Source organism: Sinocyclocheilus rhinocerous, unplaced genomic scaffold (genome assembly GCF_001515625.1).
Source record: "Sinocyclocheilus rhinocerous isolate Xijiao unplaced genomic scaffold, SAMN03320098_v1.1 scaffold2369, whole genome shotgun sequence".
Lineage (NCBI taxonomy): Eukaryota > Metazoa > Chordata > Actinopteri > Cypriniformes > Cyprinidae > Sinocyclocheilus > Sinocyclocheilus rhinocerous.
Genome location: NW_015645530.1, coordinates 131,150 through 146,434, shown reverse-complemented (window position 1 = coordinate 146,434; position 15,285 = coordinate 131,150). Strand labels below are relative to the sequence as shown.

The following is a 15,285-nucleotide window of genomic DNA, read 5'->3' as shown; positions in this document are numbered from 1 at the left end:
TAATGCTACTGTAGTTTTATACGTATATATATATATATGACAATATTGATATCATATATTTACATGTTTTTTTTAAGCTTCAGTCATGCTAAAACTGTTTATTAGACTAGTCCAGCTAATGCACAGCACATTTTAAAGTAAAAATCTTTCCCAAAAAGCTCTTTTAATTGAAAATTGGGACTTTTGTTTCTTCCAGCCACTTTACAAAGGCCTTAAGTGTTACAGGCCTTTTTTAATGATCAAATTATCATCTTTTACTCATGTCTTTCCAAACCTATATGACTTTCTTTTTACTGCCGAAAACAAATAAATATTTTGAGAAATGTCATACAATGGAAGTCGGTGTTAATGCAGTCATTGGGCTCCAATGTTGTTTGGTTCCCAACGTTTTTTTTCGACATATCATCTTTCATGTTCTGCAGAAGAAGTAAAGTCATACAGGTTTGTTACAGCATGAGGGCAAGCAAATGATGACAGATTTTTCTTTTTTGGGTGGACTATCCCTTTAAGTTTAAATAAAGGTTTAAATAACATTTAAGAATGTGCAAGTTGTGAAAGGGAACATATCATAAAGCAATACTTTTATTTTAATTTGCTGTATCTTTAACAAAAAGCTACAATACAAGTTTTAAAAAAGGACTGAAAAAAAAAGATTTGTCATGACATATTAACTATATATTGGAGAGTTTTTGCCATTCATATGATGAAGTAATATATTGATGTTTGTAATCTCTCCTCTCATTCTCTCAGTGGACGACAGTGCCATCATAGACTGCCAGTTCAGTGATTTCTACCATACTCCACCTGAAGGCTTTGAAAAGATTCTGTTTGAACAGCAGATCTTTTGAATTGTCATCTGTGTGCAGACACACACATATTGTCGAGTTGAACTGTGTGTGTGGCAGCACGTGGTTACGATCTCTTTCAATGTTGCTTCTGCCTTTGCTGTTACTACTGCTGCTCATGTCCTTTTGGAAGACAAACCAGGCTTTATCCCGTCTGTGTGTGTGTGTGTGTGTTTGGACACACACAAATGAGAGAGAATCTACCCAGAAAACACTTTACATAAGCACTGAAGACAATTACTGATATCTATTTTCTGTAGTGGGTGATATTGATAAACTGAGCTTATTCTTTTATTTAATGACTATGTACAATGATCAGCAGCTGATCAGCTTTGTGTTTTTCATTTATGTAGAAATTATTGATAATGTATCGGTGACTTTATATATCCACACAAATATCAGCTTTCTTGAATGAACCTATTGTATTTGCACTAGTTACATGTGATTGAGAATCAAACCAAACCTCTCTTATTCTATTGATTTTTGATGAGTCTGTTACAGTCGTTTGCCTTTCATCTGAACTAGGCATATTTATAAATTGCCAACAATATCAGTTTACAGTGTATTTTAACATTTTACCTCTGTGATCTCTATTGCACATAGTATTAAACAAGTGACTGAGCAGATTTCAGAGTGTCAAATAGACACTGAAATGTTTCAGACATGCAGTAATCTGTTTAACATGATCATTTTTGCTGCCCTAGCTTATATCTTACCAAACTCCTTCAAATGTTAGACTGAAGGTAAACATTTCTTTTTGCTTCAGATGTGTGTTTTGCTCCACTGATGTCCTGGACCTGAAATAATTCATATCTGCACAGTAACATTAATTACAACTATGAACCTAATTTTACTGGTTACTGCAGAAATGTTATGTACCTTTAACACTAAAACCACTCATGCATTAATTTTATTCACAGTTGAATACACAACCAATTCTTAAGTTTATTGTTAACAGCATGGCCATGCAGCTACCTAAAGGCAATGTGCTTTTCAGAAAAGGTGCTCTGAAAAAGTTTTGTCCTGTAAGTATGACTTGTGAAGTCTGACTTTCAGTCCCCCAAAAAGCTTGAAAAGATTCTCTATGTACACTGTCTTATGGTACATTCCACAAGTGCTGTATTTAATAAACCTAAGTATTGTCTCTATGTCAAAGACCTGTGTTATAGTGTGAAATGACAATGACTTCTAACCAAATAAAATATAGACAATCAAGCACCTCTACAAAAACAAATTGTTATATTTAGTTAAAATTCTAAAAGTGTCCCTAGATCACCTTCCCTAGATGGGGAAGTCGTGGCCTAATGGTTAGAGAGTCGGACTCCTAACCCAAAGGTGTACCGGCAGGGATTGTAGGTGGGGGGAGTGAATGTCCAGCGCTCTCTCCCACCTTCAATACCACGACTGAGGTGCCCTTGAGCAAGGCACCGAACCCCCAACTGCTCCCCGGGCGCCGCAGCATAAATGGCTGCCCACTGCTCCGGGTGTGTGTTCACTGCTGTGTGTGTGCACTTTGGATGGGATAAATGCAGAGCACTAATTCAGAGTATGGGTCACCATACCTGGCCACATGTCATGTCACGTCACTTCAGACTTCACTTCACAGATCTTTGGTTGTTAATTGGAGGAATAATGTGGGTTAGCAATAGTACTAATTCCATATATGGCCTGTTTATTGCATATAGAGAGAGAGACATAGATAGATTTATTAGTAAATAAATTGCGTTCTATTCATGTGCCACAGAACCATTCAGCAGCATCAGCCAGTAATATACAAAACATGGATGGGTGAGTAACTCTTTGTAAACCCCCCAATGCAGACTCTCTTATTGTTCCTATTGTCTTGATTTCTCAGCAGGTCTAGACATTACTGATGACAGATAGTCTTTAAAAAAAGGCTCCTTCTAAGATCTTACATCCTACTATTTTTAAGTCTTCACTGCTTTGGTGGTTCTAAAATGAGAGAAAAAAAACACCACTGAATAAAGGTAAAGGCACCCTTTTATAATAACGGTCATGAATAAGTAACACATTCCATTATATTTATTATCTAACTGAGATAATGAAAATACATTCAAATAAATTTTATACAACTATTTAATACATTTTTATATCTGAATGTACATGAACTGATCTAGGCTACTTGCGTGGGTTTTATTAAAGCGTGTTATGTTTTCGAAATATTTATTTAAAAATATTATTATAATATTTGTCAATTCACTGAAAACTGTTTAGACAAAGTTTGGACTTCATCGCCAAAGCGCAGCTTTACAGGTCTGAAAGATTACGGAAATGTTTTGGTGAATCTCTTAAAGCTGTTAATATGTGTCTGCTGCCACTTTTTATATCTGAATGTACATGAACTGATCTAGGCTACTTGCGTGGGTTTTATTAAAGCGTGTTATGTTTTCGAAATATTTATTTAAAAATATTATTATAATATTTATGTCAATTCACTGAAAACTGTTTAGACAAAGTTTGGACTTCATCGCCAAAGCGCAGCTTTACAGGTCTGAAAGATGACGGAAATGTTTTGGTGAATCTCTTAAAGCTGTTAATATGTGTCTGCTGCCAGCTAGTATCCATATCGCGAATAATATAATTTTTTTCTCTCTCTTATGAAGGCACACTAGTAAGTAAAAGCTTTGACTAGCCCTTCAGGCACGTTTGTGGTTGACCTGAAGCCTCATTAGAGGCTGTTTGTTGCTGTGTGCTGATTGGCTGTTCAGTCTCCTGCTCTGATCTGTTTACAGATCTCACTTCCCCCAGTCAACAGAAAAAATACACAACAGACACATACTGCACACTCAAACTCCCCTTTAAACGTGTCAAAAGCTGTTTTAAAATACAATCCAAAATACTAAGAACGACATTCTGTAAAGAATGTTTTTTTACAGTTGCAACTGTTTTATTTAGAAAATGACAACAGAAGAATGATCATATCAAAACGGCATATGCAGACATATTTCATAATATTTCTGTCACTGACATACTGTAAACCCCCATTAAAAAAACATATAACATAGGCAAACTGCAGAAATGTTCTGGACTTAAAAAATAAACATTGAAAAAATTCATTGCTAAAAATAATAAAACATCTAAAGTCTGTTAGATTGTTTATATTAAACATCTAGTACAGCTTTGGCATCCCTCAGTGCTGCTTCTTTCCTCCGCAAATCCCGTTCCTCTTTCTCCAGGTCTGGAAACACAAAGAACAAAGTCATTCTCATGAAACACTGCCATTTAAGTCCCCATAACAATTCTAATTTCTAATATGTGATTCATTACAAGGCACAAAGAAATGTACTCATTTATATACTTATCATTTGAATGGATAAATTCAAAGCTTACTGTTAAAGGGTTGAAATAACGTAACGCTTTAGATTTAGGTGGTTACAATGAAATGCTTTACCTTGTTCCAGCTGAGTAATAATGCAAGGCAGCCGTCCAGATGCCCCCAACACTTTGAGAGCAACATCATAGTCTGTGGAATATTTAATAGCTTTTCAGTTGTATAAACAAAAACCCAGCATTTTATTGAGGGTTAAAGAACAGGGATATTTCAGGTTCAATACGAGTTCAGCTCAGCTAATAGTGTTTGTGACAATATAACAGTATAATGACTATAGATCAGTGATCAACACATACACAAAAAATGACCCGTTCCTCTTTTTACTTAAAAAAGGCAAATATCATGGTTAAAGTGAGAAACAGTATTTTAACATTTGTGGATTGGCCTCTGTCACTTCCATCTTAAGTTACTCACTGCAACTCAGATTGTTTTTTAAAAAAGGGACAAGTCAAAATGTATGTGTTTGATAGCAAGATTATGCCACAAATGCTGTTGATTGAGCTTAAAGGTGAAGTTTATAATATTTTTGGTTAAAACATCTCTCAACCCATTTTATTGTTCATTGACTATTATAAGTATTCCATTCATGGGTTTATCTCCCCAAAAGGGTAAACATTGAGCCTCCCAGGCACCAAAAAACATTTAGTGTGGTCCACTTAAATTCGTCAGTGTCTTTCCAGGTCAACCTATAGCAATAGTTTGGACTGTGGCTACTAGGGGTGTGCGATATTGACAAAAAATAATATCTGGATATTTTCTGGGATTTTATCGATAACGATAATTAGACAATATTTTGCTGAGTGTGCTATTGTGCTGGTATCTTAAGGACTGCCGTGGACAGCTGACTCCTAACGTTTTTGATATTCTTCGTATTCTGTATGGTGGTGGTCAGTTCACACTGATAGAAATTAATATTTTCCAATAAGTTTAAACTGATTTTTACATTTTATGGGCATTTTTACCTTTATAAAGCCATTTTTTTTCTAAAAGTGTCCATATCAGTGAATTATGAAATCAGTATCAACAAAATTCATCTTTGCAATGCAGAGGAAACACAGAATATGCATCTGAAGTGGCATTTAGATGCATTTACACACTGTTTAATGCAGGACATGAATGCATTTAACCTGCAATTACAAATGCATAAATAATGTTTTGATATAGGCCTATTAAACATAAAATGTTGAATACTGATATTTGAAGAATTTAAATAATAAAAAGATACTTTAAATGTAAAATTAAAACCACTAGTAGGTGGCAGCAAGTCACTGTTAATAAGCGAGTCATTGCGATTGAACCGAATCATTTAAACGGTTGATTCATTCAAGAACGAAACACCGTCATGTTGCTCAGAGACACAAAACAGCCGGTCATGAATAAGTAACACATTCCATTATATTTATTATCTAACTGAGATAATGAAAATACATTCAAATAAATTTTATACAACTATTTAATACATTTTTATATCTGAATGTACATGAACTGATCTAGGCTACTTGCGTGGGTTTTATTAAAGCGTGTTATGTTTTCGAAATATTTATTTAAAAATATTATTATAATATTTATGTCAATTCACTGAAAACTGTTTAGACAAAGTTTGGACTTCATCGCCAAAGCGCAGCTTTACAGGTCTGAAAGATTACGGAAATGTTTTGGTGAATCTCTTAAAGCTGTTAATATGTGTCTGCTGCCAGCTAGTATCCATATCGCGAATAATATAATTTTTTTCTCTCTCTTATGAAGGCACACTAGTAAGTAAAAGCTTTGACTAGCCCTTCAGGCACGTTTGTGGTTGACCTGAAGCCTCATTAGAGGCTGTTTGTTGCTGTGTGCTGATTGGCTGTTCAGTCTCCTGCTCTGATCTGTTTACAGATCTCACTTCCCCCAGTCAACAGAAAAAATACACAACAGACACATACTGCACACTCAAACTCCCCTTTAAACGTGTCAAAAGCTGTTTTAAAATACAATCCAAAATACTAAGAACGACATTCTGTAAAGAATGTTTTTTTACAGTTGCAACTGTTTTATTTAGAAAATGACAACAGAAGAATGATCATATCAAAACGGCATATGCAGACATATTTCATAATATTTCTGTCACTGACATACTGTAAACCCCCATTAAAAAAACATATAACATAGGCAAACTGCAGAAATGTTCTGGACTTAAAAAATAAACATTGAAAAAATTCATTGCTAAAAATAATAAAACATCTAAAGTCTGTTAGATTGTTTATATTAAACATCTAGTACAGCTTTGGCATCCCTCAGTGCTGCTTCTTTCCTCCGCAAATCCCGTTCCTCTTTCTCCAGGTCTGGAAACACAAAGAACAAAGTCATTCTCATGAAACACTGCCATTTAAGTCCCCATAACAATTCTAATTTCTAATATGTGATTCATTACAAGGCACAAAGAAATGTACTCATTTATATACTTATCATTTGAATGGATAAATTCAAAGCTTACTGTTAAAGGGTTGAAATAACGTAACGCTTTAGATTTAGGTGGTTACAATGAAATGCTTTACCTTGTTCCAGCTGAGTAATAATGCAAGGCAGCCGTCCAGATGCCCCCAACACTTTGAGAGCAACATCATAGTCTGTGGAATATTTAATAGCTTTTCAGTTGTATAAACAAAAACCCAGCATTTTATTGAGGGTTAAAGAACAGGGATATTTCAGGTTCAATACGAGTTCAGCTCAGCTAATAGTGTTTGTGACAATATAACAGTATAATGACTATAGATCAGTGATCAACACATACACAAAAAATGACCCGTTCCTCTTTTTACTTAAAAAAGGCAAATATCATGGTTAAAGTGAGAAACAGTATTTTAACATTTGTGGATTGGCCTCTGTCACTTCCATCTTAAGTTACTCACTGCAACTCAGATTGTTTTTTAAAAAAGGGACAAGTCAAAATGTATGTGTTTGATAGCAAGATTATGCCACAAATGCTGTTGATTGAGCTTAAAGGTGAAGTTTATAATATTTTTGGTTAAAACATCTCTCAACCCATTTTATTGTTCATTGACTATTATAAGTATTCCATTCATGGGTTTATCTCCCCAAAAGGGTAAACATTGAGCCTCCCAGGCACCAAAAAACATTTAGTGTGGTCCACTTAAATTCGTCAGTGTCTTTCCAGGTCAACCTATAGCAATAGTTTGGACTGTGGCTACTAGGGGTGTGCGATATTGACAAACTGGATATTTTGGATATTTTCTGGGATTTTATCGATAACGATAATTAGACAATATTTTGCTGAGTGTGCTGTATCTTAAGTATCTTAAGGACTGCCGTGGACAGCTGACTCCTAACGTTTTTGATATTCTTCGTATTCTGTATGGTGGTGGTCAGTTCACACTGATAGAAATTAATCTTTTCCAATAAGTTTAAACTGATTTTTACATTTTATGGGCATTTTTACCTTTATAAAGCCATTTTTTTTCTAAAAGTGTCCATATCAGTGAATTATGAAATCAGTATCAACAAAATTCATCTTTGCAATGCAGAGGAAACACAGAATATGCATCTGAAGTGGCATTTAGATGCATTTACACACTGTTTAATGCAGGACATGAATGCATTTAACCTGCAATTACAAATGCATAAATAATGTTTTGATATAGGCCTATTAAACATAAAATGTTGAATACTGATATTTGAAGAATTTAAATAATAAAAAGATACTTTAAATGTAAAATTAAAACCACTAGTAGGTGGCAGCAAGTCACTGTTAATAAGCGAGTCATTGCGATTGAACCGAATCATTAAATGGTTGATTCATTCAGGAACGAATTCACCGTTATTTGCTCAGAGACTCAAAACAGTGCTGTGTTTGGAATTATTTTTTTGTTGTCAAAACACCGCATAAACAGGAAATATGGTGTCTAAAACATAAGTCTCTTATTTAACTTCTTGTTTATTGAAATCAATAATCACATTTGTAATCATGGTAATTTTTAGAGAAAAAAAGGCACTCTTTGTTTGAAATTGATGAACTATATGAAGTGGTATAAATATATACATTTTCTGCCCCCATGTCTTGAATTTGTGATCATTCTAAGGCTGCACGATAAATCACATGCGATGTCTCTAGACTTCACCTAATGTTTGTGTGCGCTCTGTAGGTGTTTTGAATGGTTTTTGCAAAATACTCGATAATGTCAAATCGCACATCGTTAAAACAAGAATTACGATATTATCGCAGACGATATATATCGCACACCCCTAGTGGCTACTTTAGCAGACAAAGCAAGAGGCTTTATAGCTAGTGTGTGGGACCATCGCTGACACGTTACATGGGAAAAGAAATTTAGATTGGTTTGTTAACAGCAAGCCAAAATTTAAAAAGACTTGCCTAAATACACAAAGACAGACAACCAGGTAAGAGGAGGGTAAACATTGGTAATGCTTTTACAAGATGGAGAAATTTGATTCAGTGTTCGGGTTTCAATCGAGAGTTTCTAAACTCCAGTTTTTGCCAATTTACTGTCAAGTCCCAGATAAAATAAGTTCAGTCATGACAACTCTCTGAAAGTTTAGCATGGTAATGTACATGACAATGTATTTGCTTCAGCAAATACATCCACAAACATAGCAGATCAATACAGGTGGAGCTGGGGGAGGTGGAAGGTTTCTGAAGCGCAATGCAACTGCTACAGCAAACACTAGCCAAGTATTTGAATGTTGAGCAGCGAGCTCATTGGCTGCTGATGCAAAAAAGGACCAATCAGCTGCACCATGTGATAATGATGTCATTATGTCATATTTAGTTAGACCTATCAGACTACGCCATCTAGAGTTTCATGACAGAACTTTGGATATATCGTAAGGATATGAATAATCGTAAGGGTTTGAGGTTGTTTGAAAACATTCCTTATTTTTGTAATTCCAATATGTGACGCTAGTAGCGCAGAAGCCTCTTTGCCTTTAACTTGTATTGAACCCAGAATATTTCACAAAACTGGCTTGAATCAAGGCTGTTCTCACCTTGGTGGCTGGCTTTCTGTGACTGCACTCTTTCTCCTAGGCTGCTCAGCTGAGACACAAGCTCTGAGAAGATTTCGTTAGTCCACCCGGCCTCATTACATCTGGTCCAAAATATGGTGGCACTGGACTCAGATTTCACTGTGGCACCCACATCAGAAGCATCTGCTGCAGCGAGACGACCTGGTGATGAAGAAACCCCTGTCGAAGGGACTGCTGGAACGTCTACAGTGGGCCTTGAATGCTGAGGTGACCCGGGTTGACCCGAGTGATCACAGATGAAATAGTCCAGGGTAGGCAGAGAGTAAATGGTACCTGGTGAGACAGGGTCAGTGGTTGGAGCTCTGGGTGGTGGAGAAGTTCTGTTTGTGGATGGTGTTTCCTTTTGTTCAGGGGCAGTGACAGACCCAGGTGAGGTAGACACAGCCGCTGGGGCTGCGCCGGCAGGTGAAGAAGGTTCTAGACTGTGCTCTGAAACACAAGAGATACTGTTTAAAAAAAAAAAGATTTCCACAGGTTTACGCCTCATTGAAGTGACAGCTGCAGGACAATAGAAGAGAGATGAACACACCTGATTCTGCAAAGAGACCAGAGTTCAAAATAACGCTACAGGGAATAGTGATATGGTACGTTTTTGATGGTAACATACTCTGAGACTCTTCCTGAGACAGAGAGAGAGAACAATGTAAGCAAGTACACTGTTAGCTGCAAGCAAGTTAAAAGAGCGACTTGAGTATAGTGGTGAGTATAATACACCATTCAAAAGTTTGGGTCAGAAAGTTTTTTTTTAACAAAAGAAATTAATTATTTTATTCAGCAAGGATGCAACTTTGCCCTCAGAAGAATAAATTACATTATAAGATTTATTACAATAGCAAACAGTTATCTTAAATTGTAATAATATTTCACAATTTTACTGCATTTTTGATTACATAAATGTAGCCTTGGTGAGCATAACAGACTTCTTTTAGAAACATTAAAAATTATTTTGAACAGAAGTGTAACTTTACTGGATGGTGATGAGCCTTATTGTAATAGTTTATTAAAAAAGTGTTTTATTAAAAAAAACACTATGGTGCAAGATATTAAAAAAAAATGTAATTCTTGTCACTTTTGGTGTCAATTTTGCCCAAGAGGCCTGGTTAATTTGTTCCTCTGCATTTAATGTTGCTGGCTTGACAGTTTGTTACAATTCCTAGCTATGGAAAAGTTTTCCAAAAAGGTATGGGGGAGCTTTGTTTCATTTATAGATCGTCCTCAAGCCTTGGATCTTTCTTGCCATGTATCAGACTGATATGTATGTAGCAAACAATACCTTTGTTCCGAAGTGCCTTGTGTTGTGTTTTTGTTGTCATTTTTGACATGAAAATATCAGTAAATACATCTGCTTGTTTACGGTGTGACATGAGTGTGATGTGTTGTGTAGAGAGACTCACTGAATCAATGTCGGTGTCATCGTCAGCTTCTGAAAATAATGAGATTGTTTCTTTACAGTAAGGAATGATAAATGATACTTCTCGTAATTTTTTTTTTTTTCAAAAATACAAACACATTTGTACCTGTGGTTGATGGATTAAGTTTTTCACACGGCCTGCAGATAAAGGAAAACACAAAAAGTTTCTTTACATAACAACGATTGTAAGTTTTTGCCAAAATACCATGGTACATTATGGTATTTTTGTATTTGTCTTGCTTTCAAAATGGTTCTAAATCCTAAACATACCTTGTTTTTTTAGGCACAGGAGTGGACTGCTATTAAAAGTGAACAGAGAAACACTTCATTGCTACAATTTTACTACCAAATGTTTTTAAGATTCATTTAAAATCTTTCTTTGTAAGGGTTAATTCACCCCAAAATGCCTTTTTTTGCATTCTCTCACCCTCATGTCTTTCTAAGCCTGTACGACTGACTTTCTTCAGTGGAACTAAATAAAATAATTTGAAAAAATGTCTCCGATATTTTGTCTATATTAAAAGTCAATGGGGTCAAGTCTTACTTTGAAAGCCAATACAGGCAAACAAGACTGGAACAACTTGAGGGTGAGTAAATAATGACAGAATTTTCATTTTTGGGTAAACTGTGTCTTCTAATTTGGACTGAGCAGTTTCAGTGAAGTTTAATATGATACATTGGTACATATGGACATATCAAACAGTCCAATTTTTTATGATAAGAGACTCACATTGGGCTGTTTTTGAAGCATAGAGTCCTCCAGATCTGACACCCCTGGAGCTACTACACGGTCAGTGCTGGTTGGGCTTTCATCATCTAAAACAGAGAGACACAAATGACTCATTGTTTTGATTTTAATGACTTTTTATGCAGCCCAAGAAATATCTAAAATTCATATTCCCATTCTGACAGAGAAATAAAACTAAATATACAATAAACACCGGAGTCTAGAATGCGTTTATTTTTTCCCCTTCTGGGCGTTCCCACTTTTAGCGATCTAAAAAACAAAAAACAAAACAAAACGCAGAATCATTACAATAACACTGTGATTACTAACTAGACAATATTCCATAATTAAAAGTTTTCTACAGACTACTCACCGAAACGTACATGCTCTGTACATATATGGATAACGTTTACTCTGTTATTAAATAAGATAAAAAAGACAAAATTAGAATAAGCTGTACTTTTAACCAGTATTATTTTTCAAGTAGGTTTGTCTATTTGTCTTCTAAACAAATTCTGACAAGATCATATCTGTTTGTTGATACAGTATAATTTGTTCCTTAGCATAATACAAGTAAAATGAGCATCTGTGAATACAATTCTGTAGCCACTCATCTCTGAGATAAGGCCTAATAAATGACACATTAATTTTTATTTTTTTAATTAAGTTACATTAAAGGCAGAGTAAGTGATTTCTGGTAGCCAATGTTGATATTTGAAATTACCAAAACAAACACGCCCCTACCCCAAAAGGGTCTTGCCCCTATTTTGATAGCTCCGCCCCACATATACGTACGCAACCCAGGCAACGATTAGTTCTGTGAAACAAAGCAAAACCAATGTTACACCGTGTCTACGGACGTGAGCGGCGCAGCGCAACAAATCCCCGACAGAAAACGCTTCGGTTCCCTGAGAGCGGGAACGAGACATCACGGAGATACTTCAGGAAAGGTTGGAAGGGAAGGAGTTCCCATAACGGAGAAATATCTCCGTGATGTCTCGTGAAAGCTCGAGAGGGAACTGCTGCCGGGTTCTATTTATGACGTGCTGACACAAATTTCAAATGGTTTTCAACGGTCGTTTGATCGCGTCCAGTGTAGGTAGACACGGTGTTACTCACCTATTGAGAAGAAACAAAGCAACCTCGGCGTCCGATCGCAGGCCTCCGCTCCTTGAGTTCTCTCCAGCGCTGGAAAGCTGATCCGATATTTACACGGGTCCTACTTCTTGCCTTATCGTTCCGCAGACGTTTTCCTCTTTTGTTTTTTATCCGCCATCTCTATCTTTCTGTCGCTCGGCTCGGCTAATGTCCGTCCCATGCACTCAACGCGCTCTCCTCCACATCACGAGTAGACACGCCCCTTATTGCTGATTGGCTACAAGTTTGTTTTGCTATTCGGCCCGAATCAGTTTTCTGAAATGTTTTTGAAAAATCACATACCCTGCCTTTAATTAGCTATTAAAAGGTTTATTACATTTCACATTAAACCAAGTTAAAATTTATGTTAAGAAGTGATATTTAGTGATAATAGTACAGAGCAATTTTAGTCTATTTTCTAGATGGTGATGATGACTGTACTGAGGAAAATATCAAGTGTCTTCATGTAGAGGAAAGCTGAAGTGTGTGTGTTTGTGTTCTGACCATGCCATGCAATGCTCCTGGATTGTCTGCTGATCCACAAGCCTTCTGAGCAGACGTTAAGTTTAATGAACCTAAACAAACATAAATGCATTTCATACTAGAAACGGTAACACTTTCTAATAACTTTCATTTATAAATCATAAACAAACATGATGTAATGCTTAACGGATCATTACTTCATATATATTCACATATCTAGAAATGTGAAATAATGTGCTTGTTAATGTTTACTAATAAATGTATTAAACATTACCTAATAATTAACATTTCATGTTTATTAAAATGCATACAAATGTCATTAAACTTCTAATTCATATGCTCATGCACATCTTGAAAATCTACAAATGATTTTAACAGATGTTATACAATGATTAAAAGCTTTTGTTAATGCACAACACCTTTGCTGCGGTTGAGGTGTGATACGGGTAGGGTTAGGGACAGGTTTGGTGTATGGGTAGGTTTAAGGTTGGGTAAGGGGTCAACAAGTGTACAGTGGTCAATTTGATTACTATAAGGGAACACAATTCAATCTGTTTATATTGCATTGCTTTGATAAATGAAGTATTTTCTTGAAAATTAGTTTTTTCCCCCCCTCCAGTTGATGTATGACTCCAGGAATATTCTGTTTAATGATACACAATAGTATACTAATATATGTGTTGAGGTGATAAAAACATGTTTTGCACCCCAATTACAATGTGTCAGCATTTAGCTAAACTTAACTAACCACCCTTTACACAAACATTGTTAAAGTAGCTAAAAGTCCAGTGCCAATAAAGATACTAAAAAAATTAGTAAATGTTTATAAACATTTACAAATGATGAATAGTCTCCACTTTAGATTGGGTACTGCAAAAACATGAACAAATGATAAATAGATTTAAGATGTGCAAATAGTAGAAGTCAACACAACAAACAAAGACCAAATATATGACCTTTACAGACTGTCATTGTGAGTTAATGAATATATTAACATGAATAGTTTGTGAAGTGCATATAAGCTATATTTTCACAACATTTGTTAAATGTAAAAATGAGCATTAGCTAAAATGTGAACTGAAGTTTAATGACATTTGTAAGCATTCAAAAGTACATGAACAAATCATTTGTATATTTTTAAAACGCATTGAAAGTTTAATGACATTTGTAAGCATTCAAAAGTACATGAACAAATCATTTGTATATTTTTAAAACGCATTGAAAGTTTAATGACATTTGTAAGCATTCAAAAGTACATGAACAAATCATTTGTATATTTTTAAAACGCATTGAAAGTTTAATGACATTTGTAAGCATTTCAATTTACATTAAATAATGATATGTTAATCATTTGGTAATGTTTAATAAGTTCATTAGTTGACATTAACAAGGACATTGTCTCATATTTCTAGATATGTAAATATATATTAAGTAATGATTAGTTAAACATTATATAATGTTTGTTAATGATTTATTAATGAAAGTTATTATAAAGTGTTACCGAAATAAAAAATATGACCCTTTACTTACACACACTGTGTTTATTTGTATCTGTGGTTGATGGACTGGGCTTTGCACAGGGTCTGTAAATAGACAGAGAAACTCGTTTAAGGAACTTGGAAAATAATTTTTTTGTCAGTACAATGGACGACAACAGTCTTAATCACATCTCGTCCTAGAACATGTTTCAGGCTGGATACTTTCTGTGGATTAATAAAGGTCAGCATACCTTTTACTTTCAGGATCAGGAGTTGACGGCTATTGAAATTAAAAAGAGAAAAATTACAACAATAATACTAACAAGTTTTAAAGGGGTCATATGATGCGATTTCAAGTTTTCCTTTCTCTTTGGAGTGTTACAAGCTGATTGTGCATAGATAAGATCCCTGAAGTTGCAAAGACTAAAGTATCAAAACCAAAGAGATATTCTTTATCAAAGTTAAGACTCTGCCACGCCCCCCTAAAACGGCTCATTCTAACACGCCCCCACATATCTACATCACCATGTGGAAATATTTGCATAATGCGCCCAAATGATCACGCAAAGAAAGAAGGCGTGGTTTCAAGTAACCGCAGTTAGTGTTGAAGCAACATGTCAGGGAGACGCTGTGTTTCTAGGCAAAAGCAAAATCACTTTATTTGGCCTTCCGGAAGTAGATGCAATTAGGAATCATTGGTTAAGATTTATTTACAACAGAACAGCACAACCCAGATGTTCGAATTTGTGCAACGCATTTTATGGACGACAGTTTTTTTTTAACCTAGAAGAGTACAAGGCTGGCTGTGCACA

The 15,285-nt window shown here is 35.3% G+C and overlaps 1 protein-coding gene and 1 long non-coding RNA gene across 2 annotated transcripts in view; both read right to left on the bottom strand.

The window, feature by feature from the left end:
* Positions 1-3,970: 3,970 nt before the first annotated feature.
* Positions 3,971-4,331, bottom strand: LOC107706084 (uncharacterized). The gene is made up of 2 exons (XR_001636131.1): positions 4,258-4,331; positions 3,971-4,044 (listed from the first exon to the last, which is right to left on the bottom strand). It is a non-coding gene; the product is annotated as an uncharacterized LOC107706084 (long non-coding RNA).
* A 1,912-nt stretch (positions 4,332-6,243) lies between these two features.
* Positions 6,244-15,285, bottom strand: part of phf11 (PHD finger protein 11) — an 11,224-nt gene continuing 2,182 nt past the window's right edge. The window contains exons 7-19 of the mRNA XM_016509661.1: positions 14,725-14,753; positions 14,526-14,578; positions 13,017-13,087; positions 11,749-11,789; positions 11,590-11,645; positions 11,379-11,464; positions 10,919-10,947; positions 10,755-10,786; positions 10,632-10,660; positions 9,767-9,857; positions 9,199-9,666; positions 6,732-6,803; positions 6,244-6,518 (exon numbers count right to left, since the gene is read on the bottom strand). Coding sequence (XP_016365147.1) covers positions 6,442-6,518; positions 6,732-6,803; positions 9,199-9,666; positions 9,767-9,857; positions 10,632-10,660; positions 10,755-10,786; positions 10,919-10,947; positions 11,379-11,464; positions 11,590-11,645; positions 11,749-11,789; positions 13,017-13,087; positions 14,526-14,578; positions 14,725-14,753 — 1,134 coding nt within the window. The 3' untranslated portion in view covers positions 6,244-6,441. The remainder of the gene's footprint in view (positions 6,519-6,731; positions 6,804-9,198; positions 9,667-9,766; positions 9,858-10,631; positions 10,661-10,754; positions 10,787-10,918; positions 10,948-11,378; positions 11,465-11,589; positions 11,646-11,748; positions 11,790-13,016; positions 13,088-14,525; positions 14,579-14,724; positions 14,754-15,285) is intronic.